At 44.9% G+C, this 24,853-nt stretch overlaps 3 protein-coding genes across 6 annotated transcripts in view; 1 reads left to right on the forward strand and 2 right to left on the reverse strand.

The window, feature by feature from the left end:
- KIF2C (kinesin family member 2C) lies at positions 1-19,482 on the forward strand. Of its 2 annotated transcripts, XM_069788888.1 has the most exons (21): positions 1-198; positions 337-431; positions 2,100-2,204; positions 2,436-2,484; positions 5,173-5,292; positions 6,044-6,160; positions 6,559-6,659; positions 6,916-7,011; positions 8,208-8,262; positions 8,349-8,511; positions 8,809-8,899; positions 10,500-10,563; positions 11,728-11,819; positions 12,079-12,221; positions 13,719-13,923; positions 14,369-14,479; positions 14,984-15,051; positions 16,667-16,769; positions 16,847-16,963; positions 17,321-17,447; positions 18,773-19,482. In XM_069788888.1, the coding sequence occupies exons 1-21, from the start codon at positions 135-137 to the stop codon at positions 18,847-18,849; spliced, it is 2,163 nt and encodes a 720-aa protein (XP_069644989.1). In that variant the 5' UTR covers positions 1-134; the 3' UTR covers positions 18,850-19,482. The 2 variants fall into 2 exon arrangements, with proteins under 2 accessions (XP_069644989.1, XP_069644990.1); XM_069788889.1 differs by lacking the exons at positions 1-198; positions 337-431 and adding an exon at positions 1,668-1,872.
- RPS8 (ribosomal protein S8) overlaps positions 1-24,853 on the reverse strand; it is a 167,795-nt gene that overhangs the window by 8,419 nt on the left and 134,523 nt on the right. The window lies entirely within an intron of this gene.
- The window catches only part of ARMH1 (armadillo like helical domain containing 1), an 18,297-nt gene continuing 9,175 nt past the window's right edge, over positions 15,732-24,853 (reverse strand). The window contains exons 9-13 of one of the 3 annotated variants that reach the window (XM_069788893.1): positions 24,238-24,310; positions 23,102-23,231; positions 21,059-21,136; positions 20,164-20,269; positions 15,732-16,040 (exon numbers count right to left, since the gene is read on the reverse strand). In XM_069788893.1, coding sequence (XP_069644994.1) covers positions 16,027-16,040; positions 20,164-20,269; positions 21,059-21,136; positions 23,102-23,231; positions 24,238-24,310 — 401 coding nt within the window. In that variant the 3' untranslated portion in view covers positions 15,732-16,026. Of the gene's footprint in view, positions 16,041-19,728; positions 19,960-20,163; positions 20,270-20,881; positions 21,137-23,101; positions 23,232-24,237; positions 24,311-24,853 lie in introns of those variants that run through there. The other 2 variants (XM_069788892.1, XM_069788890.1) reach the window with 2 other exon arrangements.

Below are 24,853 nucleotides of genomic sequence, written 5' to 3' on the forward strand. Positions count from 1 at the left end.
TCCCCGGCGGTGTTTCCCGGTAGGCCCCGCGGCACGCCGACGCGCGGGGTTTAAATCGGCGGCGGTTGCCTGGGCCTGGGTTTCGCTGCCGGGACCGGAGGTGACGCCGCCGCTGCTCTCCTTGTGCCCGCGCCATGGACTCGCGCCTCTACCGCCTCGTCTGCCCCGGCCGCGTCATTAACATCCAGAGGAGCAACGGTGAGGGGCGGGGAGGGGACCGGGATGTTGGCGAGGGGGTCCCGGCCGCCGCCTCTCCCCCCGGAGCGCCCCTCGGCAGCCGCGGGGCTCGGGGGGGGCGGCGCGGCCGGGCCGGGGCTCAACGCCGGCCTCTTCCAGGCTTGATCCACAAGGCGACGGTGAAGACGGTGAACCCGGACCGGTCCTCCGTGTCCGTGGAGTGGTGCGAGGGCGGCACCGTCAAGGGCAAGGAGGTGAGTGACGGCCTGACCTTAAGGTTCTGCGCAATTACGGCGACGCGATGGACGCGCCCGGGTAAGGCGCGAACGCGGCAGCGGAGCGGTGCCGAGGCCGGGCTCTTCCCGCTCAGGGCGAGCTGCCGGCCGCTCGGTCGGAACGCCCCGGAGTCCCGGTTTTCCCGGCTCTGGGGCTGTTCGTGTCTCTGGCAATGGCCTTCAGGCTTTCCCCAGGACATGGTGTGCCGCGTTAAGAGGGCTCCCTTTGATTTCCCGAGTCTCTGCGCTGGCGTGAAATACACCCTGTGTGAGGTGGGGGCGGGGAGAGTCTGGGGCACATGAAGTTGGTGCGGCTGAAATCCTGCCACTTAACAAAATCTCCTTTGGTAATGAGCAAACATGCTTGTCCTGCTGGTTTCTCTGGAAACATATATACTCTACAGTTTAGTTAAAATCTTAAAGTTGCTATTGGCTGGTTCTTTGAAACGGGATCTTGTACTGCCTATGTGTATGCTGGGTTCATATATGCAAAATGTGCAGATTCAGATGTCATTGCTGGCTAAATTGCGTGCATGTGTTACAATACTAAATCTTTATGAAGATGCTTCAAAGTTCAGCAATCTTCTTATACGTTTACACATACACTGTGTATATACACTTACGTACACTTATATATTATACTGTCTACATATACCTGTTTCTGAGCTAATTCACTTTCCAGTTAGATACTTACAGATTCCATATAAATGAAATTTTAAAGATTACTTTTCTTACGTTAGAATGTAGTATCTCCACATTTTACAGGGGTTCATGTCCTTGTTTTTGCTATTTTTATGGACTCTTATTTCATTTAAGTAACTTAAAAGTGAATTGAGAACTCAAGAACTTCCTGGAGTGGTGCTTGTGTTGCTTTGTTAGGTGAATTCCAGTGCCAGCTGCTGTGATACTGGAGTTTTTGTGTACATGTGCTTTCAACCTCTTCTGGGGGGTTAGGTTTGAAAAACTGAACCGAGAAAGTTGCTGTCTTTTGTGTTCAAGCCTGCCCTTGGCCACCTGCCCCCACTTCATTCTCGCTGCCCTGTGGTTGCCTGCGCCAGGGCGCTGCAGAATGTGGTGAAGGCAGGATTATGACTTCACTGGAGGGTCAGGCAGGAGGCAGTAGCTGGCCCTAGGTGAAATCACTTGCAACAGCAAGTGAAAATGCAGGTGAATTGACTTGTGGATTAAATGCTGAATCCTTAATTTCCTAAAGTCTAAGCAGCTCTTTGAAGTTTATTTCAGTAAGCACAATCACACAGTAAATACTTAATGCTTTCCTAGCACAGAAGTCACAGAGCAGCTGAGATTTACTAAGATTAGCAGTAAGAGATTAAAGCAGTTGATGCCAAATGTGCTTTGCCCATCTCTTCAGAAGTGTTCTATGGCACCTGCAGAGCTGCGTGGTATTTGGCAGATGAGGGTAAATGGCTTAACTAGCACATTTCTTCCAGCATATTTGGATGTATGAGATTATTCAAATGGAATATGAACTACTGTGTTGCCCTTCCAGGCAATTTTAACCTAATATTTGGCAGGCAGTGGGTCAGGTTTGTTTGCCTGTACTGAAAGTCAAGGTTAAAAAAGAAAAATGCCGTAAGCGGTAGCAGCAATATTCCACTCTGTAAAATCCTGTCTTTGCTCTTGTAGATTGAGATTGATGATGTGATAACAATAAATCCTGAGTTATCAGAAGAACTGCTTGCTGCAGATGTGAAAGAGAACCTTCCTTTGCAAGAGAATGTAACTGTACAGGTAAGTGCTTTAAAGTGATTTAGTCTCTCCTAAGGTACTAAAGCATCAACAGCGTAGGTCGTTATAAGCAATACCCTCAGTCTTCAAGTTTGAGGTCTCTAACTTGTCTTTTTTGTCTCTTAGTTAAGACTTTGGTCAGAAATTCTTGTCCTTGTGAAGAAGTTGTCTTGAAGTGCTGTGCTAGGTGTTTGCAGCTTACTCTGATTACTTACAGCATTCATTGTTTTTCAGAAACAGAAGCGTAGAACAACCCTTTCAAAAATTCCTGCTCCACGGGAAGGTGAGAAAATGTTCTCTTGTCTGTTATACCCCTGTGAAACTGTGGTGGTCTTTCATTGTAGACATAATATTCTACTTTTGTGCATCATAAGGCTGCTCATTCAGGCAATGCTAATCAAGAGCATATCGTTTCATACCAACATTTTGCACTCCGGAGTGCAGAAACTTTGCTAACAGATTGCTGTCCTGTTCCTGTGAGCTGGGGTTTGTTGATGTGTTGCCCTTTTCTGCAGCATTGCTGTAGTTATTCCTTGATACTGCTTTAAATGTCACTAGGCAGTTACTGTTGCAGTGAGTTTTAAAGTTTCCTATGGAGTTTTGCAGATGCCACAAACAATAAGAGGTAAGTGGCACTTATTAGGATTAAAAGTGTCCAAATGAGAGTGGAAAGGGCAAGAAAGAAATAGCGGTGACAAATGGATGTCTCCCCTTCAAGCAGTCCCCCTAGACAATAACTAGAGCTTTATCCTTGGAGACATTTCAGACCAGGCAGGCAAAGTGCCAGCTGGTGCGCCATAGCTCAGTGACTCTATGTCAGAACAATGTTTTGAGCAAAGCCAGAAGGAAAAGATAGAGATGTCACAGTGTGGGATTGTTAAGGAATTGTTTTTCCTGAGGTGTCAGGAGTTAGAAAACTCCCATGTTTTCTACCTTCTTTTAGCTTATTCATTGACTCTTTTGACTTTTTGAATTGCAAGTGGCAGCATTACAGGTCTATTTGTAATACACTTGTGTGATGCTGAGGTTGAATGGTTGCTAGTTTAATTATTATCCTAAAGTGCATAGTTAGCCAAAATTTGTGCTTTTCCATGTAATTGAGCTGTAAACAAAACATCTGGGCTTGTCTGGCCTCTTTTGTTGTATGCAATGCAAGAGAGGGAAGCCGGTACCAGAAGACAACAATACAAATCCCCTTGCATCAGAAAGGCAGGAGTAGTCCGAGAAACTTGAAGTGTAAAAAGCTGTTCTGTACTAGAGCATCCTGATCTTCCTCAAATCCAGAAAACTCTCCATAAATTTTGTGAACTGGCAAGCAAAATGAAGTGGTAAAAGTTATGACTGTCTCTAGACAGGTCATTTAATGGAGCTGGATAGCCAGCTAGAAAAAAAAAAGGTGTGTTAATCCAGTCACTGATTGATGGAAAAATGTCCTCACAGAGGTCATGGCTTTCCTGACATATAGAATCTAATGGCAAATCTGAAATTCTGTTGTCTTTCCTACTGGCACAGTCTTGTCCCTGAAGACCTGCTCAGAGTACAGGAAAGAATCAGTGTTTTCAGTATTCCTCAAATATTATTATCTGTTATTAGAGCTAGCTAAACCCCGTGAGTTAGTGAGTATCTGTCCTGTTGCAAACTCTGCACTGCACCAATTAGCTAACATTGGCTTCAAGTTTTGGTTCTTGGGCTAAACAAATTAGAGAAGATCAGGAGGTGTCTGTCTCCATCTCATTCAGGAAAGTGAGAGAAGCAGAAGCAGTGCTTTCAGAATGAATTAAGAAACAATATTGCCACAGTCCTCGGAATCAACAAGAATTTTGGAGGATGCTGAATAGCCTCGTGTACAAGAATCACTTGAATCAAGCCCATTTAGATGCAGCAAATCCTCCAGTTGGTATGCCTGTCCAGGAGCACTAGCATTTACAGAAAAAGTGCTGCTGAGTTTGGTGAGACCTGGTGTGGGCATGTGTGACAAAAGTAAATGGAATAAAATGCTATCTCTGAGCATAATGAAACTGATGCTTTTTGTTCCTAAAGTTGTGGCAGTGACACCCAATGTCTCTGCACCTGAGCAAAAGATTCCAGGTAAAGAGTTAACAGATATGAAGACTGAATTTTGTGGGTACAGTTGTAAGGAATTTGTTCCATAATTGAAATCAACCATTGGGCTGAAACAAATCTAATGTCCTTTAAAGTCATAGCCATTAATTCTGGATAAATTCTTGTGATTGCTAGAAGTGAAGGTAGTTCTAGTTTTCATATCACACTTCTAATTTTTTCCTATCAGATTTGTTTTCTTTACAAATCTATTGAGGTATATGTTCCAATCCCTTCCCCAGGCAGCTTTGTGAGAGACTTGGACTCAGTGAAAGAAATATACCTTGAGATGTGACAATGGAGACTGCCTACAAAAGGACCCTTTCCAAAGATTTGCTGTTGTGATTATATAGAGTCTTTTAGCTGAATTTAGTGTTATCAAGCTCCCACTCCACTGTGCACCATGCACACTGTCTGTGTGTGGGTGCTGTGATGGTGGGCGTGATGCTGCCCATGACCAGTTGCCAGACTGCAATACTACTGCCACAATCAAACAGTTAATTCACACAGGCCTGCAAGTGTGAAGCTTCAGAGGATTTCCCAGCTCCCTGACCTTTAACTTCCTCCTTCCTAGGTATTAAGGTTCTGGAACTGCCATATTAGTGAATCCTTAGTGGTATCTGAAAGAAATTCACTGGAACCGCAAATCTGGAATGAACTGTTCGCTTTTTTTGTAGTGCTGTATTTCATAATCACTTTTCACCCACCTACATTGTTTTGTCCTGCACTTGGCTAAAGCATCAGAGATCTGGAAATGGTCCTTTTAACCACACCTTGTTCCCCACTGTTCTGCATTTTGTGAGCATTTGATTACTTGTAAATGTCCGAGTGTCTGAGGCATGATGCTGACCTTGAATTTGTGTTTCCAAAGCTGTTCGTGGCCGTTCCAGGATGTCTGTTATCACAGAATCTCAGTGCAGCCTCCAGGAAAATGAGATGGGGGTGGATTCTTGTACTTCTACACAAACCAGAAACAATTTATCAGTTCCTGGTGAGTGGAGAAAGCCCAGTGAATTCTTACTATGAAACAAGATGCTTTGTATGCATTTCATTAGGTAAACTGCAAATCCCGGTGGGGAGGAGCAACCTCTGTGCCTTCATCTATGAAACAAGAGAGACCTAGAGGTCTGCCACTCTGTAAATATCCAGGGGCCCTACCTGAAGGGGTTCTCAAAGGACTTTGGAAACAATGTTGTTGAATAATGATGTGCTTTGTTAGCCAGAGAGCTGTGGTTGTGCATGTGGGTGGATGTGGTATCTGCTTGACAGCATAAAGTGGTATTCACAGGGCTAGAGTGGGAAGAGAGGTACCTTAATACTGCTGACAATGTGCTCTGTAACTAGACTGGTAGTAGTTTTACCTATACTGGTTGAGTAAGGCAAGAACTTGAGTCTACTTGAATTATGAAATTGTAGTTATTTATCTTTACCAGACCTACCCTACGAATAGCTGAGGGCATCCTTTGTCTATTATGTTCTGCAAAGACATTGAAATAAGAGGCTTGATACTAAATTCTTGTCTAGTCAGCATGGCCTTGATCTGTAGCTTTGAATAAAAGTTGGTGATTGGCACAGGATTTAAAAAATTATTTGAACACTTACCACAGGTTTTAGCTAGTTCTCTCTACTGATCCAGAATCAGAGCTGAGGAATGCCTGTGGTCTGTGAGGCTTTAGAAATTACAAAATTATTCTTGATCTTTGGGATCTAATTATTGGTTTTGGTCTGGCTTCTTTCTGCAGCTGGCCGAACCAGGACTAGCAGGCTGCACTGTGCTCCAGAAGCCTCACTGACAAATGTAAATGGAAATACAGAGGATCATCTGCCTGCTGCTAGAATGAGCTCTTCAGGCAGCCCAGGTACCAGGGAGCAGTGGGTAAGAACTGACTGAGCAAGTCAGCAGTGCATCGCTATGTGATTGCTGCTTTGTATAGTCTGAGACTAAAGCTTTGAAAAGGTGGCTTTGGCAGTAAGACTGAATATCCTGAGTATTTGTTATTACAAATGTGTAATTCTGTTATAGTGCTATTGCCTCAAATGCTGCCTTTAGAGTGGTACTGTGACTTCCTAGGCAGTTTCTGTGATGGGTAGATCTAGTTTGGGAAGGAAGTGCTGCAAAATTCATGACCATCCTTCTGAAGAGGATTGTTTCCTGTACAAGTTATTCTGTCAGCAACCTGGAAAAGTTGAAATATTTGTATTGTGCTTAAAACCTGGTATGAAAATTTATCCAATGAAATGTTTTTATTTTACCTAGTTCGGAGAAGATCTAACATTGTGAAAGAGATGGAGAAAATGAAAAACAAGAGAGAAGAAAAGAGAGCTCAAATTAGTGAAATCAGGACAAAACGTGCACAGGTGGAGTACTCTGCAATACATCAGTAAGGGGAAATTCTATAGGACAGTGTATCACAATAGTTGAAACTAAACCATATTTTGGACAGGCTTTGTTCTTACAAAGCTGTACATAAGGATGGATTGATTCTAGTTTCAGAAAGCTCTGGATCTTGTGAAATATTTCTAATTGTGTACAGCTGATTGTTTAGTATGCTCTGGGGATTTTTTTTGCTGTAACAGGTTAATTACCTTCACATCCGTGGCTTTTTCCATGCAGGAATTTGACAGCAGCTGTCCAAACTGGGAGTTTGCACAGATGATCAAGGAATTCAGAGCAACTTTAGACTGCCAGCCAATATCTATAACTGACCCAGTAAGTAAATACTGAGGCTACTAACTGCAGCTGGTAAACAGACTTCTTTATTTTGTACTGAAGATTTTAGCATATGAGCAATTTAGTGCATCACTGCACCTTGGAAATCCTCTGAGCATATTGTGTGCTTGAGGCACCTGGTGGTATATGTGAGGTCACTTACCTTCCCTATTTAGGGCTAAGCTAAGCTGCCTTGCATTACTTTGCATATGTCACTAGTGAAGAGCTTGCACTTTAACAATTATCATGCAATGATTTGTGTGGTAACATCAGTACTTTTCAGAGCTTGTAAATGGCAGAGCCTATTACATAGCAGCTTAGCTTATTGTAGGTATAGGTATAATTTAAAATGGACTATTGCCCTATTACAGAAAGTGTTATTGTATGTAAGTCACATATGAAGTAATTTTAAACTAGGTCAAAAAGCAGAGGAACAAAAGTAGAGGTCAAAAACTAGAAAAACCAGGCTCGGTCAATGTCTTCAGCAATTATGGAGGTAGCATTGTTTAATACCTGAGAACAAGTAGTCCCTGTCTAGCAAAACTTTGTTATGGTCACTGAAAAATGACAGCATTTAAGTTCAAACAAAAAAGCAGGTGTGGACTAGCTTAGAACGCTAGGTGGTTTGTGTGCCTGCATCCTATGGGGCTGGGAACCAGCTGTTTGTGTGCGTATCACTGCATGACAGAAGAAGAGTTTGTCATCATCTCCTTTCTGCCTCACCCAAACTCAGCTGATCTGTAGCTATGCTGCACAAATAGCTAAACTTACTGCATTAGTAAAGAACTCAGGTCAAAAAATACCTTTAGTTTAGGGTAAACTAAAATAATAATTTGCCTGGATTTGACCATAATTGCAGTATTGATATCACAGATTTTGCTGGAAAGCTGGCCAAGGACTAAACTTTTTACTAATTCTCATACAGAATATTTGGGGCACTTTCTATAGCATAGCAGCATTTCCACCTGATATGTTGGAGCATGCTACATAAAGGTCACTTGTTTTTAGTGTTTCTTTTGCACTGAACAGACTTTGACTTACATCCCTGCATGAGTGGCTCTGATCAGTAGCAGAGACAACTCTGACCAGTATATAGAAAAGTAGATGTGAGGGAGCATCAGATCCTTCTCTCTGTAATAATAAGTAGGTGTGGGTGTCATTGGGAAATAATTCTTGTTTTCTTACTTTCCTTTTAGATAGAAGAACATAGGATTTGTGTCTGTGTGAGGAAGCGCCCTCTCAATAAACAAGGTGAGTGTACTGACAAAGCAGTTGTGTCTTGGAGCAGTTTGACATTGCTTATTCTTGTTAACACTGAGGGTCTTTTCTGTCAACAGAACTTCTAAAAAAGGAATGTGATGTGATTACTGTTCCGAGCAAGAGTGTCCTGCTGGTGCATGAGCCAAAGCAGAAAGTGGACCTAACAAAATACCTTGATACCCAAGCATTTAGATTTGACTTTTCATTTGATGAATCCTCATCTAATGAAATGGTATACAGGTAATGCTTTCTTCTCACTGGTAACAACTCTCAAGATTAACAGCATGGAGCTATGGCTAGATGGCATCCTGGCTTAAAGAAACTGCTACCCGAAATAAATATTAAAATCCTTTTTGGAGGAAACCAAAGGACTGAGAGGTCTAAAGGTTATTTTTGGCATGGCCCTGCTGATTTCCTAAGGATTTGCTTTTATTTGCCCCCCCCTTTTTTTTTTTTTTTTTTTTTTTTTTTAGGAAAACTGATGAAGCAGGGTGTGAAATGCTTGCCTTAACTGTCTTTTACCTTCTGAATATCCAGGTTTACTGCTAGACCTCTTGTGGAGACCATCTTTGAGGGTGGGAAGGCGACGTGCTTTGCATATGGCCAGACAGGCAGTGGCAAGACACATGTAAGTTTTTCTCCAAGGTCTTGAATTTTCTAGCTTTCAAGTATTTTAAAGGTCCTTGATGTTGATAATTAGTAGGATTGTATAAGGAGTTTGGATCCTGGTTTTATTGTCTTAAAGCTAATGCTTTGTCAGTTGTTAATGCACTTTTTCTGTAGTTTTACATATTGGTGGGTTTCCTTTAAGGTTGTGAGGAAAATCATACTAAAATCCCCCCCATAGCTGGGATTTTAAAGACTTAAGATGTCCTGACATGTTAGTCATGGCTATACCTTGCCTCAGATGGCTGTCTCTGACTAACTCCAGTCTGCAAAGTGGGGCTATTAGCCTACATCTGAGACAAAGGCTATTGTCTGTACTGTGTTTTGAGCTTAGAGGCATTCCAAAGACTTTATCGATTATGGAAGAATAAGCCTCTTGTTGCAGATAAACATTTAAGTGATATGGTATTGTTTGTGAAGTGGGCAAATTAGTGTATTCACTTTCTAACCACTCCTTCTGGTCTACCAGTTGCAGTTTCAAGAGACCTAAAGATTGTGTTTTCTGCCTCAGAGGTGATCTTCTCTAAATTTTCAACAAGGGTGTTGTCTTTTTAACTTTCTTCTTCTGGAAACTACAGGGAAGGAAAGTGGGAAACTATCTTCCCTCACAGCATGATAGTGGAGTCAAATCTGCTGTCTTGTTCTGCAAGAAGCCTTTGCCTCAAACCACAGTGATCTCAACTAGGCTAGCCTGCCAGTTTGAGTAATCAGACAGTTGCTGTCATTACAGTGTTAGAGGCAAGTTTTGGGCTAGGTTCTCCTATCATTAGTGCTACCTAGCGAGCTGTAGATCTTTTCCAGTAATCCAGAAGGAAATTTGGAAGTTTATAGAAGCTTGGACATAGGCTGCCTCCATTGCAGCTCATTTGTGCATCGTTACAGGAGTACAACTGTGAGGCACTAAAATCATAGGCAATGAAGTTACTTTCCTAATCCCAGGATGCAGAACTAGTGCAAGGACATTAGCTGTACCTTGAGACTGGAGTGCTGCATATTAAATGCCGGTAGATTGAGAATGTGTCATGATACTGAGTTGTGTTTTAAATAATGGCTGTTGCATATAAAAGTGGTAGAGCAAGTCACCAGGATAGCACCAACGGAAAGTTTTGTTGAGATTAAAGGTACCTTGGTCAAAGGAGTTAAAGGTATTGTTTACACTAGAAGTTTGATGTGTTTTGATATCACGTGAGCTTTTGCAGGTAGCATTGAAAATGTTACTCAACCTACGTCCTAACAAATGAAGCTTTGTTTCTTCTGACCAGAGGCTATTTGGTTGCACTGTCAAGGCCACGCATTTCCCCTTGAAGGAACAACTACTTTGATTCTGCACTGCAGAGCCTTACAGGCATTCAGCTGTTGTTTTGCATAGTCCAGATCTTCTTTCTGTACTGATAGGGAAGCAGCAAGCTAATTTTATCCTGAATTGCACTGTGTTCTAATCATCTCACTGACTTTGGAGCGTATATGTATATATGGTAACTTCCTAGTATGTTCTTGGGACTAAAATCAGGTTGCCTGACTTGTTTGGACCACACCTTACCTCTGGTCTTTTGTCTTCACAGACTATGGGTGGAGACTTCTCCGGGAGAGCACAGAATGCCTCAAAGGGCATATATGCTTTTGCATGTAAGTTGATTCTTCTTTAGATACGAAAATCAAATTAATGCTTGTTTTCCTTAAAAAGATAAGATCTGGTTTTGTATGGCTATTTAAAATGTTTCCAGTAAAAGATATATGAAGTATTTGTGTTTTCAGTAATAAGTAGTGGTGTTTGTTGCAGGAGGTATGATTATTTTTTCAGTTTCACAAAATATTTTCCATCCAGCCTGTAAGTTTCTAGATCCACACTTAACTCACCAGAAGATATTTGTTTTTGAGGCAAAGAGATGACATATTTTCTAGTTTGGCATTTGCTGGGCTGAACAATTTAACTTTGATTCTTCTGCTTTGCTTTTGTCTCAGATAAGGATGGTGTTTGGAGATACCCAACTTGAATGCAACGCAACCCTACCCATTTTTGATATAAAGCTTGTTATACAGAAAGCATATGAATGTATGTGTTATATTTCTTCCTGTAAGCATTAGATGCAAAAAAGCCTAGCACATACAAAATTATTTCAGAAAACAGATGCTTAAAGCCCCTCCTTGATACAATGCCTAGAACACACCATGAACCCTGACCTCCTCTACTTTCCCTTTAGAAAGGTATATTGTGAAACTAGTCTGTCTAGCAAGGCAGTTGAAACAAGAGCAACTGTTTGCTAGTCTCTGAAAATTAGTTATGACTGGCTGTGAAGGAGAGCCTTTGCTTTTCAGATCAATTTCAAAGTCTGAAGCCTAATTGTGAAAAGCAGCACTGGATCCAGCCAAAGGGTCAAATAATCTTGTACATTGTCTCCAAACAGCAGCAACTGCAGATGCTCAGGGATGTATGTTTTCTAGGCTTTACACAAGATGCTCTTGAAATATAAATACCTGACTTTTTCAGGCTTGTCCAAAACAATAGAGGATCCCAGTGTTCCCCAAAGGTCAGTAAGGATTGCTGTCTGCCAGTGACATTAACAGTAGAAACTTCCGTAGCCCCAGTGTGTTTTCAGTCCCTGGATGAGGATGCTGCTGAAACTGTTCTCCACATGGTAGCACAGCACTAGTTTTTTCACTAGCATTTAAGATGACTGTCATTCAGCTGCTAGACATGGTCTTATGGCTGCACAATATTTGAAAGCAGATCAAGTAGCAACTAGAACATGCTTTAAGCTAGTTAACTAAACTTCTGCTTTTCCTCAATAGCACAAGATGTCTTCCTCCTCCTAAACCAGCCCAGGTACAGGAGTCAGGACCTGGAAGTCTATGTGACTTTCTTTGAAATATACAATGGAAAGGTAAGACTCTCTCTTTTTCTTTCTTTCTTTTTTTTTTTTTTAAATCTTGACTTGACTTCTTTGACTGTTTCATAAGTAGCTGAGTGAAACTTACCGGTTTCTATAGTTCTATATAGTCTATTGTTCTTGGTGTGTTTGGAATTGAATTGGAAGGCTGTGTTAAAGGTGCTGTTTCTATACAGCTTTCTATAAAGACAGTGCAAAATGCTTCCAAGGAGACTTTGTTCAGATTTGCCTCAATCTTGTTGCCTGAATATAGGTGTTTGACCTCTTGAATAAGAAGGCAAAGCTTCGAGTCCTGGAGGATGGCAAGCAGCAGGTCCAGGTTGTTGGTCTCCAAGAGAGACAAGTCAGCTGCGCTGAGGATGTCATCAGAATGATTGAGATGGGCAGTGCCTGCAGGTTTGGTGCTTTAAAACCAATAAGAAGAGTCATGTCCTGTTGTATCTCCATGTCTAGAAAAAATATATAATGTCTGTAGCTGGTGCTTTGAGACTTAAACAGAAGCTTGTTGTACCCAGTCATAGGCAGGCACTGAACAGCACCTCTGCATGAGTACAAGATGATGGCTACAGAATAAAGGGCTAGCAGGGATGGGTTTAGCCTGCCTTCCATAGAGAAGCTCAGAGTTCATGGTTCATATGCCCTCATGTAACTCCAAGAAGAGAGAAACTATTCACATGAGGAGATTGCTGCCCTGGTGCCACAGCCAAACTGAGCAGTCTGGCTGCTTTCTAGAAGTATCAGCTAGTTTACAGGAGCACAAGTAGCTCCTTCTGGGCTTGCAAGATCAAGGAAGAGCAGCTGGCATCAACCTACAGTTGCAAAAATGCTTTGGCTTAACTGCAGGCCAGACAAGGTATTCCAGTGGCAATAAAAATGCTACATGTCATTCAGGGATCTTGTCTAAAGAATCCTTGAGAGCAGGTGCCAAGGGACAGCCATAGGCTTGGCTCATCATCCTGGCAGGAAGGCTGTGGTTGGGCCAACACTACCATCATACTGGTGTATTTAATCAGGAGCCAAAATCTGTATTACCATGTCTTATCTGTCTCGGTTAAGTTGCAACTGCTATGGAAACATTACTAGGCAAATGAGAACTCCTTAGCTTCTGTATTACACTGCATGTGCAGATATGCACATACTGAAAGCTCATTCAGCACTCTGCTCTGCATGCTTTTTTGGCTGACAGTTCAGCCAAGAACTGTTTAACATTTCAGACTCCTGCCTCACTTTAGGACAACCTCCCTCCCTTTCCCGCAGCAGTAGGGACACAGGTGGGACAGCGAGCCTGCCAGCCTTCTCAGAGAATAACTGACAGCGAAGGTCACAGAGAGGTTTATGGTAACTTATAAGACTCCAGTCTGTGCCTTGCAGTGATGGGGCAGGTGCAGTTGCACAGCAGAAGTAAAGTGCCAAGCTAGCTTGGCTAGAGAAGAGGATTTAACATGACTGTAATGTGCTAGCACAGCTAAAGCTGTTTAGTGGGGAGCTTGGCTGAGCTTACTGTGTAATGGCAGTTGCATTAAGGAGAATGACATGTGGCCTGCTCTGAGGCAGGTAGATGCAGTGCTAAAGGTATGTCTTCCAGCTCCAAATGCATGCAAGGCATTAGCAGTCAGAAAGGCATTCCTGTGTAGGCTGGCTGAGTTGAGCCAGGCAGATTAAATAGTCTTAAACCTTTATAACTGGAGTGCAGGTTCATATTCTTCACACTAGTCCTTCTGTGCTCTCATATCAGAGGTAATTCCATAATTCATACAAGCTTGAGGTATTAATGTGTGGGATAAAACTGAGGAGGTTAAACAACTTAATGGCTGCAGGTCTTGTCTAGTGCTGTTGGGACCTCTTGTGTCTTCTGTGACACAGTTCTAAGGCTTGTTTTCATCTTTGCTGTAGGACATCTGGGCAGACTTTTGCAAACGCTAGCTCTTCACGGTCACACGCCTGCTTCCAAATCATACTACGCCAAAGAGGGAAACTGCTTGGCAAATTTTCCTTGGTGGACCTGGCAGGAAATGAGAGGGGTGCAGACACATCTAGCGCTGATCGGCAGACGCGAATGGAAGGTGCAGAAATCAATAAGAGCTTGCTGGCTTTGAAGGTGAGCTATAGCTCTGGGAGCAAACAGTGCTAATTAACACATGGATTCTGTTCAACTCTGGGGTTATCTGTTTTGTTTCTTTCCAGTGCAAGGGAAAAGAACAGCCAAATAGATCCTAGTTTGGTATGTTAACAACCCTGAAAGTGGTGTATACTTCCATTTAGAATGTTTCCAGGAAAGCAGTGCAGTCTTGTCAGGCCAGGTGCTGGTACAGCCATTTCAAGCTTCAGGTTCTCTTTTTTTTTCTTTACATATGATGGATATACCAGCTGTCCTGTGACACTCAAATACCTGGAGTATATTTAAAAGGCTATGAAGTACTTTCAGAGCAAGAGATGACGATTCTCCAGACTGTTGGGTTTACCAGCAATTGGTGGTTGATAGCTTGCAGAGCTGTTAGAGAAGAGATGCAGATATTGCATTTACAAGACTTGTCTTTTCTTAGGAATGTATCCGAGCTTTAGGGCAGAACAAATCTCATACCCCTTTCCGGGAAAGCAAGCTGACCCAGGTGCTAAGAGACTCTTTCATAGGAACAAACTCAAGGACCTGTATGGTGAGTATGTGCATGACACAAACATACACACTGCTTATGGGTTCTGCAATTTGACCAAACAGCTGCATGCTCCTCTTCTAGTGTGAGGGGACTTTGAAGTCAGAAATCTTCAGTTCTCAGCAAAAAAGTCTTACAGTTTCCTCCTCCACTCACCCATGGTGACTGAGATCAAAAACTGGTGAGCTATGCCCAGCCCCAGTAGAAGCAGGGCTGCGGAAGTCACTTTCATACAGTGAATCTACAGTAGAGCCTGGTGTGCTCCCAAAGGGCTTTGCTGACTGTGGAGGGTCCAGCACAGTGAGTGTACACAAAGCCAGTGGAAAGCTGGATGCAGGGCCACTGGCATGTCCCACAGAAGCTATAAAGAAAAATGGCCTTGACAGAATGTCTCAACTCTGACCCTTTGCTCTAACATGTCCTAGCTGCCTGGTGAGACCTGTAGGACCATTAACATAAGCAAAAGTCAGATGTGGGAGTCACTGAGGTATTTTGTTCTGTTTGCAGATAGCAATGATTTCTCCAGGCATGAGTTCATGTGAATACACCTTAAACACACTGAGATACGCTGACAGGTAACGGCCTTTCTGACCTGGGGATTCTACTCTTGTTGCAGAAGGTGTTTTGGCTGCTTTTACTCTGACCAAAAGTTTTCTTGTCATTGCCTGTAACGGCAATCTGGAGGTTGGTTGTTAGGAACACGTTATCTTAGAGCTGTCTTATGAAACTAGCCTGGGTGTTCTCTGTGTGAGACATAATAGAGATTAAACACTGTGATTAATGTTCTTTCCTCAGAGGAGTCTCTCATGCTAGACTTCAAGCTGCCCTGTTTTGTGTGGTGTTTTGGTTTTGTTTTTTTTTTTTTTTTGTAGGGAGTTTACTCTGTCCTGAATGATTACCCCTGTGCCTTTTACTTTTTGTAGTACTTTGGGTCTCATTTGTAGTACTTTGGGTCTCATTTGTAAGTGGTGTGCCAAGAATGTGTCCCTGACATGGCCCTACAGATGACACAAAACACTTGGTGTTCTTGATGGACTTTGATATGAACTAATTAGGGTATGGCACCTTGGAGACTTTGTGCAAAATCTGAAGGACCTGGAGAACTCAAATGCCTCGAAGCAGAGGGTGGGAGTGTGTGTTTTGAGTGCCCCATGGCTGACCTTGGGTACCTGCAGGGTAAGGTAGATTTGCAGGAACTGAGTCCCAGGTTTCCCTGGGGGTTTTGCTGATACCTGGAACCCCTGTGACAGAGCAGTGAGTGCCTCCTGGTCTCTGCTTTACATGCTTCTACATCTCTCCAATGAGGTGACAAGTAAAAAGATGACTGACTTTTGCCATAGGTTAACAAGATGACAATTGCACATGTCAGGTTTGGTAGCTTTCCTTCATTTAGTTCACAAAAGGCTGCTTGGTTCCTTCCTGGAAAGCACTCCGCTCTCTGAAAGGATGTATGGTAATTCATGTCATAAGCATTTGGGAACACTGAATCTTGACAGATTCCCAGCTTTGGTTTGGATTGAAGTTACATTTTTTTTTTCTTCGGGTGGAAGTCATTCCTGCTCACCTGAAAGTACAGGACAAAATGCAACATCTGACTTACTGTGCTTCAGTAAGATTCCAGTCCTGAGTTGGGCCTATTGGGTTCTTAGCCAGTGCACAAGGAAAGTTCAAGCTATAAGAAAGTAGGTATTAGGCTGAAACTCACTGGAAATATGAAGCTGATGCTAGTAACTGCAATGAACTGCCCAGCTGGTATCTGACATCTACCTCTAGTACCATGTCATCAGCCATGGCTTTTATCCTTATAGACCTATTCTGGCACAGTGGGTCTCTGAGAAAAATAAGTTTTACTTCTTTTCTTTCCATACTAAATTCTCCTAGTTGGTCATGACAGACCAAGCTGACATGTGGAAGACAGCTTCTGTGAAAGGCATTGCTGGCAATTAGCATTGTGTACTTGGACATTTCCCTCCAGGAGAGGTCCTAGATTGGGCATGGAGACAAACATCTCTCAGCTTTCCTTCCCACAGCTCTCTGGGGTTTCTGCCCCTGTGAGCTTGTTCTGGGGGTGGTAATGTGCAACTTTTTAAGTGTAGATGAATGTTTCTTGCTGAGCACTGATTGTTTTGTGATGCTGTAGCCTAAAAACGGCTGGAAGAAGAGTTTGAGTGACAATTCTTCTTGTTGCAGAGTGAAAGAGCTCAGCCCTCATAATGGAGGTGGTGAAACACAGAATCAGATGGAGACTGAGAATGAGGAAACAGAGACCAGTGGAGAAGGCTCAGGTCACAATGTATGTGTGTGTCGTGGACTGAACAGATCTTAAAGCTGGGAACAACTTGCTGTTCTTACTTGGGCTGTTTCTTGCAGCTCTCCAAGGATGAGGAGGAAGATATCTCTCCCCACATGTTCAACTTTCGTGAGGCTATGACTCAAATTAGTGAACGGGAGGAGAAGGTTGTAGAACAGCTTAGAGAACTGAGACAGGTATGTGAAAGAGGCAAGCCCAGCCCAGGCTGCCTTCTACATGTTGATAGCACCTTGACTTGTCTGAGCCAAGTGCTGCTGGGTAGGCTGTGGGCTGTACTGCAAGATGCTGTCAGTGGTGTTTATCCTCACTGCCAACTTTTTCCTGTTGTTTCCTGCCCTGCTGGTTAAACTGGGCATTTCAGTGCTTGTGGCCAGCTGGTCCCCCTTCCCCTCCAGCTAGCAACCTCTACTTGCTGCTAATGAGCACTGACTGGTACTGGTCTGTAGAAGCTTAGCTCTAAGTGCCAGATTTGAAGAAACTAATTGAATTTCCAGAAAGTCAATTTCTCATCACTGTTATCCTTGTAAATATAGAGAATGATGACTGAACTTGACTACCTCTTGGGAATCACGGAGCAACCAGACTATGATATTGAGACCTTTGTGAGCAGCGCTAACCTCTTTGTAGAGGCAAGCTCAAGAAAATTTCTTGGTGTCAGAGGTATGTTAGTGCCTGTCTCTGACTAGCACTGTCGCTAATGTTTTTTTCAAAGACCTGAAAGTAACACCAGCATACCTGTGGGGGTTTGAGCACCCAGTTCTTCTGCATAGCTTACAGTTTGGATCACTTTCCTAGGTGATCATAGGGACAGATCTGAGATGTCCTATTGTCTGCACTTTCCAAAGTAAAATTTTGGCTAGTAACTTCCACTTGCTTTGCACCTGCCATATAAAACTGCCTTCCCTTGAGCAGAATGCAACATCCACCAAGAGCAGATGAGCTGAAGTATGTTTGGCTAGTTGGTTATATAGTTTACCTTTTGCCTTGGCCAAAAACCAGAATTTGAGAAACAGGTCCCAGTGCCACATTCTAGGGATTCTTAGGGGTGTGCCCACTGTTTCCACTCCTGTTTTCATGGATATCAGGCCTTAATACCTATCCACTTATAACAAGGGTCTGCCAGATATATACTCAGATGCCATGTCTGCCAGCACCTGCATTTGGCATGCCTTTGCCTTAGTATAGGGTATTACTGTATGTGCAACAAAATCCCTCCAGCTGTTCAGTTCTGGCCCAGTTTGGAGACTTCCCAGCTCTGTACAGGAGGATGTGGGCTGCCTGTTCCCTGAGCACTGCCTGCCTGCCTTTGGACCATGCTGGTTGAAGTGGTGGTAGAGAGGCAGCAAGGCAGATGTAGGAACTTGGCTGACACATGGCAACAGAGTGCTGGGTAGGTAGACTGCCTGACTAGGACAGGGGAAGCTACACTGGTAACTTTTCTGCCACTGTTGCAATAACTTGGGCTTTGATTGCTACTTGAGCCATTACAGCTGGCATAGTCTTTGCCTCAAAAACAGGGCTGTGAGGCTTTATTTTAATGAGGCTGAAAACTGTGGCATCAAAATGAACTGTTAACATGAAACAGTGACTTTTTTCTTAAACAGCCCTGACTGTCCTCCCACCTCAAATGCAGCCTGATAGCTGTACCCCTCCATTCACCATGGAGGGGTGGTGACAAGACAGTAAGAGTAAATGCCCTGCTACCCTCTCTGCCTTATAGGCCAGGGAAATCTGGCCCTCTGGGATGGTTGGATTAGTGGTATCTCATTTGAACTGCAAACTGCAAGCTTCAAGCTGTTGATGAGTAGAAATGAACAAGTACAGCTGAAGAGCTTTGTGGGACCCAGCAGGATTTGATGTTGGCTGAGCAGTTCTTGCCCAGTTCACTTTCCTCTGTAGCCCTTGCAGAGCCCTGCTGAGGGGGACAGCTGGGCTGGGGAGTTCAGTTTCCAGGTCAGTCACCCTCTCACTGTCTTCCTTCACAGAAACGTTGGATGCCCTGGGGGCTGCCATGCAACTGGAGGAGCAAGCCAGCAAGCAGATGAGGCGGCAGAGGCCTTAGTAAATACAGCAAAACCTGGTTCACAAGCAGTCTTCTGTATGTCTTGCATGTTTGTCAGTGGTTTGTCCAACTCCTATTTTAAATGTGGTAGAGCGTCTGCAGATCACGTGTGCCTGAGGGCAGTGAACATGGCAACTTCTCTCTCTTCATGGCCTGGTATCAGGGTACTCAGCAGAGCGATAGAAACACACCCCCTCCAAGGCTTGGGGAGGGGGACCCGAGAGTCTGCTAGATGTGTCTAGCATCTGGCCCTTTGCTAATGACAATGGTCTCCTCTAATAGAACTAGATACACATGTATAGTTTTCTAGTGTACATATAACCTTTCCAGATGTGCTTGCAACATCGCAAAACTGTTGCGAGTCTGGCTTTTCTAGAAAGAAAGCGGACTATATGTAACTGTAAAAAAACCCAGTATTTTAAGGAGTTTGATAAATAAATGTTCCTGGATTTAATTATCTTCTATCTCTAAAAAATATATTTCTTGCTGATATTGGTAAAGTCTAACAGCCCCTAAAGACTGGCTGGTGTTGTAGAGATAGGCTGATTTCTTGGATGAAGTTTCTTTTTAAAGTCTTTCCACTTGTAATGTGTCCATAAAAATCACTCAGAATAAATTGTTTCTTAATTTTGAGATCCTGCTGGCTAGAACTTGCCTGCCATGGGGGAAGCTGGTTTAGAGGGTACCTACCCTGCACCTGAGCAAAGCTCAGCATGTAGCGAGTAGTTCAGCTCTTATGATATCAGGTAAGTAGGAGGGGCCCTGTGAGACTCCCTTGTACCATAGGGGTTTACTTAGGCTTTGAAGGTAGCCCAGGATGTTGCTTCACATTTTTTCACATATATTTCCTGTGGCTAACATGCCACATTAAAATACACGTTCAGTAGCCCAGCAAGATCTGTATTTGAGGGCAGAAGTGCAAAGCTGGCCGTGGCTCAGGTGCAGCAAGGTGCTGCCATGGCCCTTGTGTGCAACCTTGGTCCAGGTGGCCCCATGCAACCTGTCCTCTGGGAAGGAGCAGGCAGAGGGGCAGGGTGGGGGAAGATAGATAGGAAGCATGTGTTGCTGCCCTCTGTTTTCTGTTTGTTCAGCTCAGTCCAGGGCTTGTCTCTGAAAGGACAAGACAGGCCTGTGAGCTCTGGGTCCAGCAACACAGGATGCAGCTACACAAACATCAGATTACAAAAGGATCCTTTTACTGTTACTCCCTTTTTCCCTAGACCCCCACCCTAGTCTCCTACTTCCTGAGCTGCCTTCTACCCCTGAAAGTAAAGGATGTGATTTAACTGACAGTGGTCCCAGCTCTGCACATACCTCTGGACTGCATCCTTGCCATGTCTCTGGGGATGTCTACTATATTGGAGGCCAGTTCTTCAGCCTGGACTGGATCCATTTTTGTGTACCATGTCTCAGGACTGTCCTGGAAAAGGCAGCAAAAGAGTTAGGACCTTAATGGAATGTGGGCAAGCAGTGACAAGCAGCTAGAGCTGGGATAATTCAACCCAGACAGGATCCTCCCCTAAGCTGGGGCACTTTGTGATCAACAGTTTAGGTACTGGTGGGGCTGAGTGCTCTAAGGGCCTCTGAACTGTCAAAGCTGACTTGTACCTAGGCTCTGCCTGCATCACATTAAGATGGCACATCCAGAGTAAAAAGGCTGTTATGCCCTACTGAGTTTGGACTAAAGCAAGGCAGTCCTGTTCCACTTCAGATGTTACTTTATTATACTTGGATTATCTAGCCTTGCCTGGTGTCTTAGGGTGAGGGAGGATAGGCCTGAGTGCAAGGAAAAAAATGTTGCCTCTTGTTTGTTCCACCTTCCCTCGCTGGACCTAGCATTGCTTACTAATCTGTATATCCACTAGGAGGATATAGAGCTAGAGTCAGGAGAGACCTGATTTGGAGGAGCTCAGGTTACCTCTTGCTTCAGTGGCCCTTCAGCTCACATTTCTGACATCACATTCCCACTGTCACAGAAATAGCAGTAGTCTGAGATCCCTCCTTGCTCTGTCTTGGGGCTGAGTCAGAACAATTATCTTCCTGAATACTGAGACTGAAAGTGAATGCTTCTCAAAGGGTGGCTTTGTTTATTTCTGGGCTCTTGTGTAAGATTGGATTTCTTGTGAAAAGAAATACAGTCCCTACATCCCTGAAAAACAGACCAAGGTCCTAGGGCAACTAATAAACCCCATAAGGGAGGCAGGCTTACCATAAAGTGCTGGAACAGTGTGTGTCCTAGTGCCTTCTTTACACACTCCTCCACAAAGGGAAATGTGTGGACAAAATACTGCAACAGAACAGAGTTGGTATGTAAGGAGAAGGGATGTGAGTGTGTGCATAGAGGGTAGAGCTGCATGGATGACGTGGTTCCATATAACCTGTGCCACATACCAGTGAGTCCCTGACCCACCTCCTTTAGTGACAGCGCTACTGCTGGGACTTCATGAACACATCAAGAGAAAATTGTGGGTCCCTCCTCTCCCCTAGTGCCAGTTCCCACCTTCATTGACAAGAGAAGGGAGGGTGTTTCGGTGAAATGATGGCAGTGCAGTAGTTGCCAGGGAGTTCATCCTCCTCTGCTGTTGGTGCCTGCTCAGAGGAAGGGTGCGCTAACCCTCTGCATTACCAGGTAGGTTTGTAAACCCTCTTTCACCCTGAGCAGCCTGGTTCTCAGCTATCACTCATTCAGCCCTTCCCATCAACTGACAGCATGGTCTTTCCTTTGTGACTGTTAGGCAGGCAGAGCACTGTGCTGAGGCAGGCCAAAGCTCTTTACCCAGCACCAGCAGGAAAAAATAGGCTGCTTGTAATTCTGTGCTAGTGTCTTGCTTCAGGCAAATTGTCTTGGTTAGCCTCTTAGCTTTGTATGTGCTTGCTACCCGCAGCAAGCCTGGGGGTAGAACAGAGGTGCGAGGGCCAACATTGGCTTCCCAGCACTCTGCGTGGTGAGTGGCAGGAGGGAGGCAGACAGGAGGGGAAATACAGCTCTTTCCTGAAGCAAGTGTCACTCTTGCCTTTGTGAATAAGCCTGTATCATCTGCTGTGCTTAGGTGTATTGGCTTTGTGTGGCCAGGTTTTGGTAGTGGGGTGGGGAGTGTTACAGGGGTGGCTTCTGTGAGAAGTTGCTGGAAGCTTCCCATGTGTCCAACAGAGCCAATACCAGCCGGCTCTAAGATGGACCTGCCACCGGCCAAGGCCGAGCCAATCAGCAATAGTGGTAGCGCCTCTGTAATAACATATTTAAGAAGGAAAAAAAAGTTGCTGAGACAGAAACAGCAGCTGGAGAGAAGAGTGAGAACATGTAAGACAAACAACCCTGCAGATACCAAGGTCAGTGAAGGAGGGGGAGGAGGTGCTTCAGGCACTGGAGCAGAGATTCCCCTGCAGCCTGTGGGGAAGACCATGGTGAGGCAGGCTGTCCCCCTGCAGCCCAGGGAGGACCCCATGGTGGAGCAGGTGGATGCCTGAAGGAGGCTGGGACCCCATGGGAAGCCTGTGCTGGAGCAGGCTCCTGGCAGGACCTGCAGATCTGTGGAGAGAGGAGCCCACAGAGCAGGTTTTCTGGCAGGACTTGTGACCCCATGGGGGACCCACATTGGAGCAGTGTGCTTCTGAAGGACTGCACGCTGTGGAAGGGACCCATGCTGGAGCAGTTTGTGAAGAACTGCAGCCTGTGGGAAGGACCCACATTGGAGAAGTTCATGGAGGACTGTCTCCTGTGGGAGGGACCCTATGCTGGAGCAGAAGAAGAGTGTGATGGGTCCTGCCCCTGAGGAGGATGAAGCGGCAGAAATAATGTGTGATGAACTGACCGTAAACCCCATTCCCCGTCCCCCTGCACCACTGGGGGGGATAGGTAGAGAATTCGGGACTGAAGTTGTGCCTGGGAAGAAGGGTGGGGTGGGGGGAAGATGTTTTAAGATTTGGTTTTATTTCTCATTACCCTACTCTGATTGGTAATAAATTGAGTTAATTTTCCCCATGTTGAGTCTGTTTTGCCTGTCATGGTAATTGGTGAGTGATCTCTCCTGTCCTTATCTTGACTCATGAGCCCTTTGTTATATTTTCTCTCCCCTGTCCAGCTGAGGAGGGGGGAGTGATAGAACGGCTCTGGTGGGCACCTGGCATTCAGCCAGGGTTAACCTGCCTCATTAGGGGAAAAAAAATCCCAGTGTAAGGAGCCTTTCTGCTCAGGTGCACAGGGAGCAGACCCTGTGCTATGATGTCCGCTGCCATGTACCACCATGCGTACCTCCAGGGAGATGCTGGCATGTCTCTGGCTGGCCACATGATCCAGGTTCCCCAGAGCAACCATCAGGCCAGGTACTACTTTCAGCTGGATCAGTTCTTCAGCCACTTCTGCTGACTCCTTGGCTAATACACTGCAATGAGATAAGCCATCAGCCCCTACCCCATACGGGGGAAGAAGCACACAACAAATTAAGTCTGGGCCTCTTGGTGCAAGCCTAATGGAAAATGATGTGTTCCCACCCAGTCTTAGTGGCACCAACAGACAGGAAAGTCTCAAAATAAACAAGAAATGTTTGGCCGTGCATGGGATTAGCAATCATTTAACATGTGAGCTTGCTGAGAACCAGTTGTTTAACAATTGGCAGGAGCTTCCTGGTGTGTATTAAAGTCTAGCAAGTTTCTTTTGTGACCACAAAAACCCCAGGATTCAAACATCACTACTATTACTTCTGCGAGCACATCCCTGGAAGACACTCTAGTATGTCTCCCCATCCACCAACCACTTTCTGTCATCTGCTTTTGCAGGAAAAGTGTTCTGATAGCACTACCTTGTGGACATTGCAGGAAATTCTGAATGAACTGAATGAACCAATTTTAGCACACGCAGCTGAATTTCCTTAGGGATTCTGCGGTCAGTCATAGGCACTAGATTCTTCCATTGGGTGGCTGATGTTAAATAACAGTGTTTCACTGCTTGCTGTGGCTCCCAGCTATGTAGAGAATACAGTGGCCGTGAGCAATATAGCACCCTTCAGCCCTGTGCTGTGGCAGGATGCATACATTGCTTCCAGGCCTAGCCATAAAGGAGACACTGTGAAGGCACACAGGGCTGGAGCAGATGGGATTCCACATATCCTTATAAATAAAACTTCAAGCCAGCTCCAGAGTCAGTAGCAGGGAGGGTCTGAGCATTGCTACTTGCAGGCAGCGGCTCTACCCTATTCCTGAATACACCCCCATCTCTGAACAGTCTAGTACAAAGAGTCTTAGCAGAGCTGGGGTACTTAGAGAGCAGTGCCAGAGGTGAACGGGTCAATGCTCCCTGGGAGGAACATCCCAGTCCTTTCCTACCCAAAGGAAGCCACTTTTCTAAAGTCCCTTTTATGCTCCTGTAGATTTTCCTCTGGAGTTTCTTACCCAATGGCTTTTGCAGCAGCTGCCTGCTGAATATACACCAGCACGGGCTCCCTCAGGCAAAGTGCTGTTGGATCTGCATGAGGAACATTAGGAAGGTGAGAGTGATGCTTTGAAACACTTCTCAGATGTTAGAAGGGAGGGTAGGTGGCGTTACACTGCTAGCATAAAAGGAGGATGTTGCTTTTTCAGGAAAACCTGAAAACAGGAAACCCTGTGGCTATGTATCTATCATATGTAGTACCCTGTGAGGATCTGTGCGTGTGATGCCCATGGCAGCACAGCCACAGCTCAGAGAGCCTGGGCCACTGTGGCCTGCTCTGCTGAGTCGGGGGGAGGAAACACCTGGGGCTGGAACTGTTCACCGTCCTTGCCAGCAGACCTCAACGGCTCTCTGGAGGCCTGCACGCTAGGGTTCGTGCTGCAGGCAAGCACTGCCTCGACCCGGGCAGCCCTTGCTGGAGTGTCCCTCGCCTCAAGGGGCAGCCCCCTGCACCTCCTCCAGTACGAGTCAGGGCGATGGCTGAGCCTTGCAGGAGGAGATGAGGGAGCTTGGGAGAAACACCCCCCTGGTTGTCCTGGCAGGCCATGGCCTGCTGTGTACTTGGAGGCCATGGTC

This window comes from Haliaeetus albicilla, chromosome 8, assembly GCF_947461875.1.
Source record: "Haliaeetus albicilla chromosome 8, bHalAlb1.1, whole genome shotgun sequence".
Classification (NCBI taxonomy): Eukaryota; Metazoa; Chordata; class Aves; order Accipitriformes; family Accipitridae; genus Haliaeetus; species Haliaeetus albicilla.

Bases quoted from the DNA above. Each gene is read 5' to 3' on its own strand.
- KIF2C (XM_069788888.1), top strand. From the start codon at position 135: ATGGACTCGCGCCTCTACCGCCTCGTCTGCCCCGGCCGCGTCATTAAC. The intron at 16,964-17,320 runs GTATGTGAAAGA...TTGTAAATATAG, and splicing joins AGCTTAGAGAACTGAGACAG to AGAATGATGACTGAACTTGA. The intron at 17,448-18,772 runs GTATGTTAGTGC...CTTCCTTCACAG, and splicing joins AAAATTTCTTGGTGTCAGAG to AAACGTTGGATGCCCTGGGG.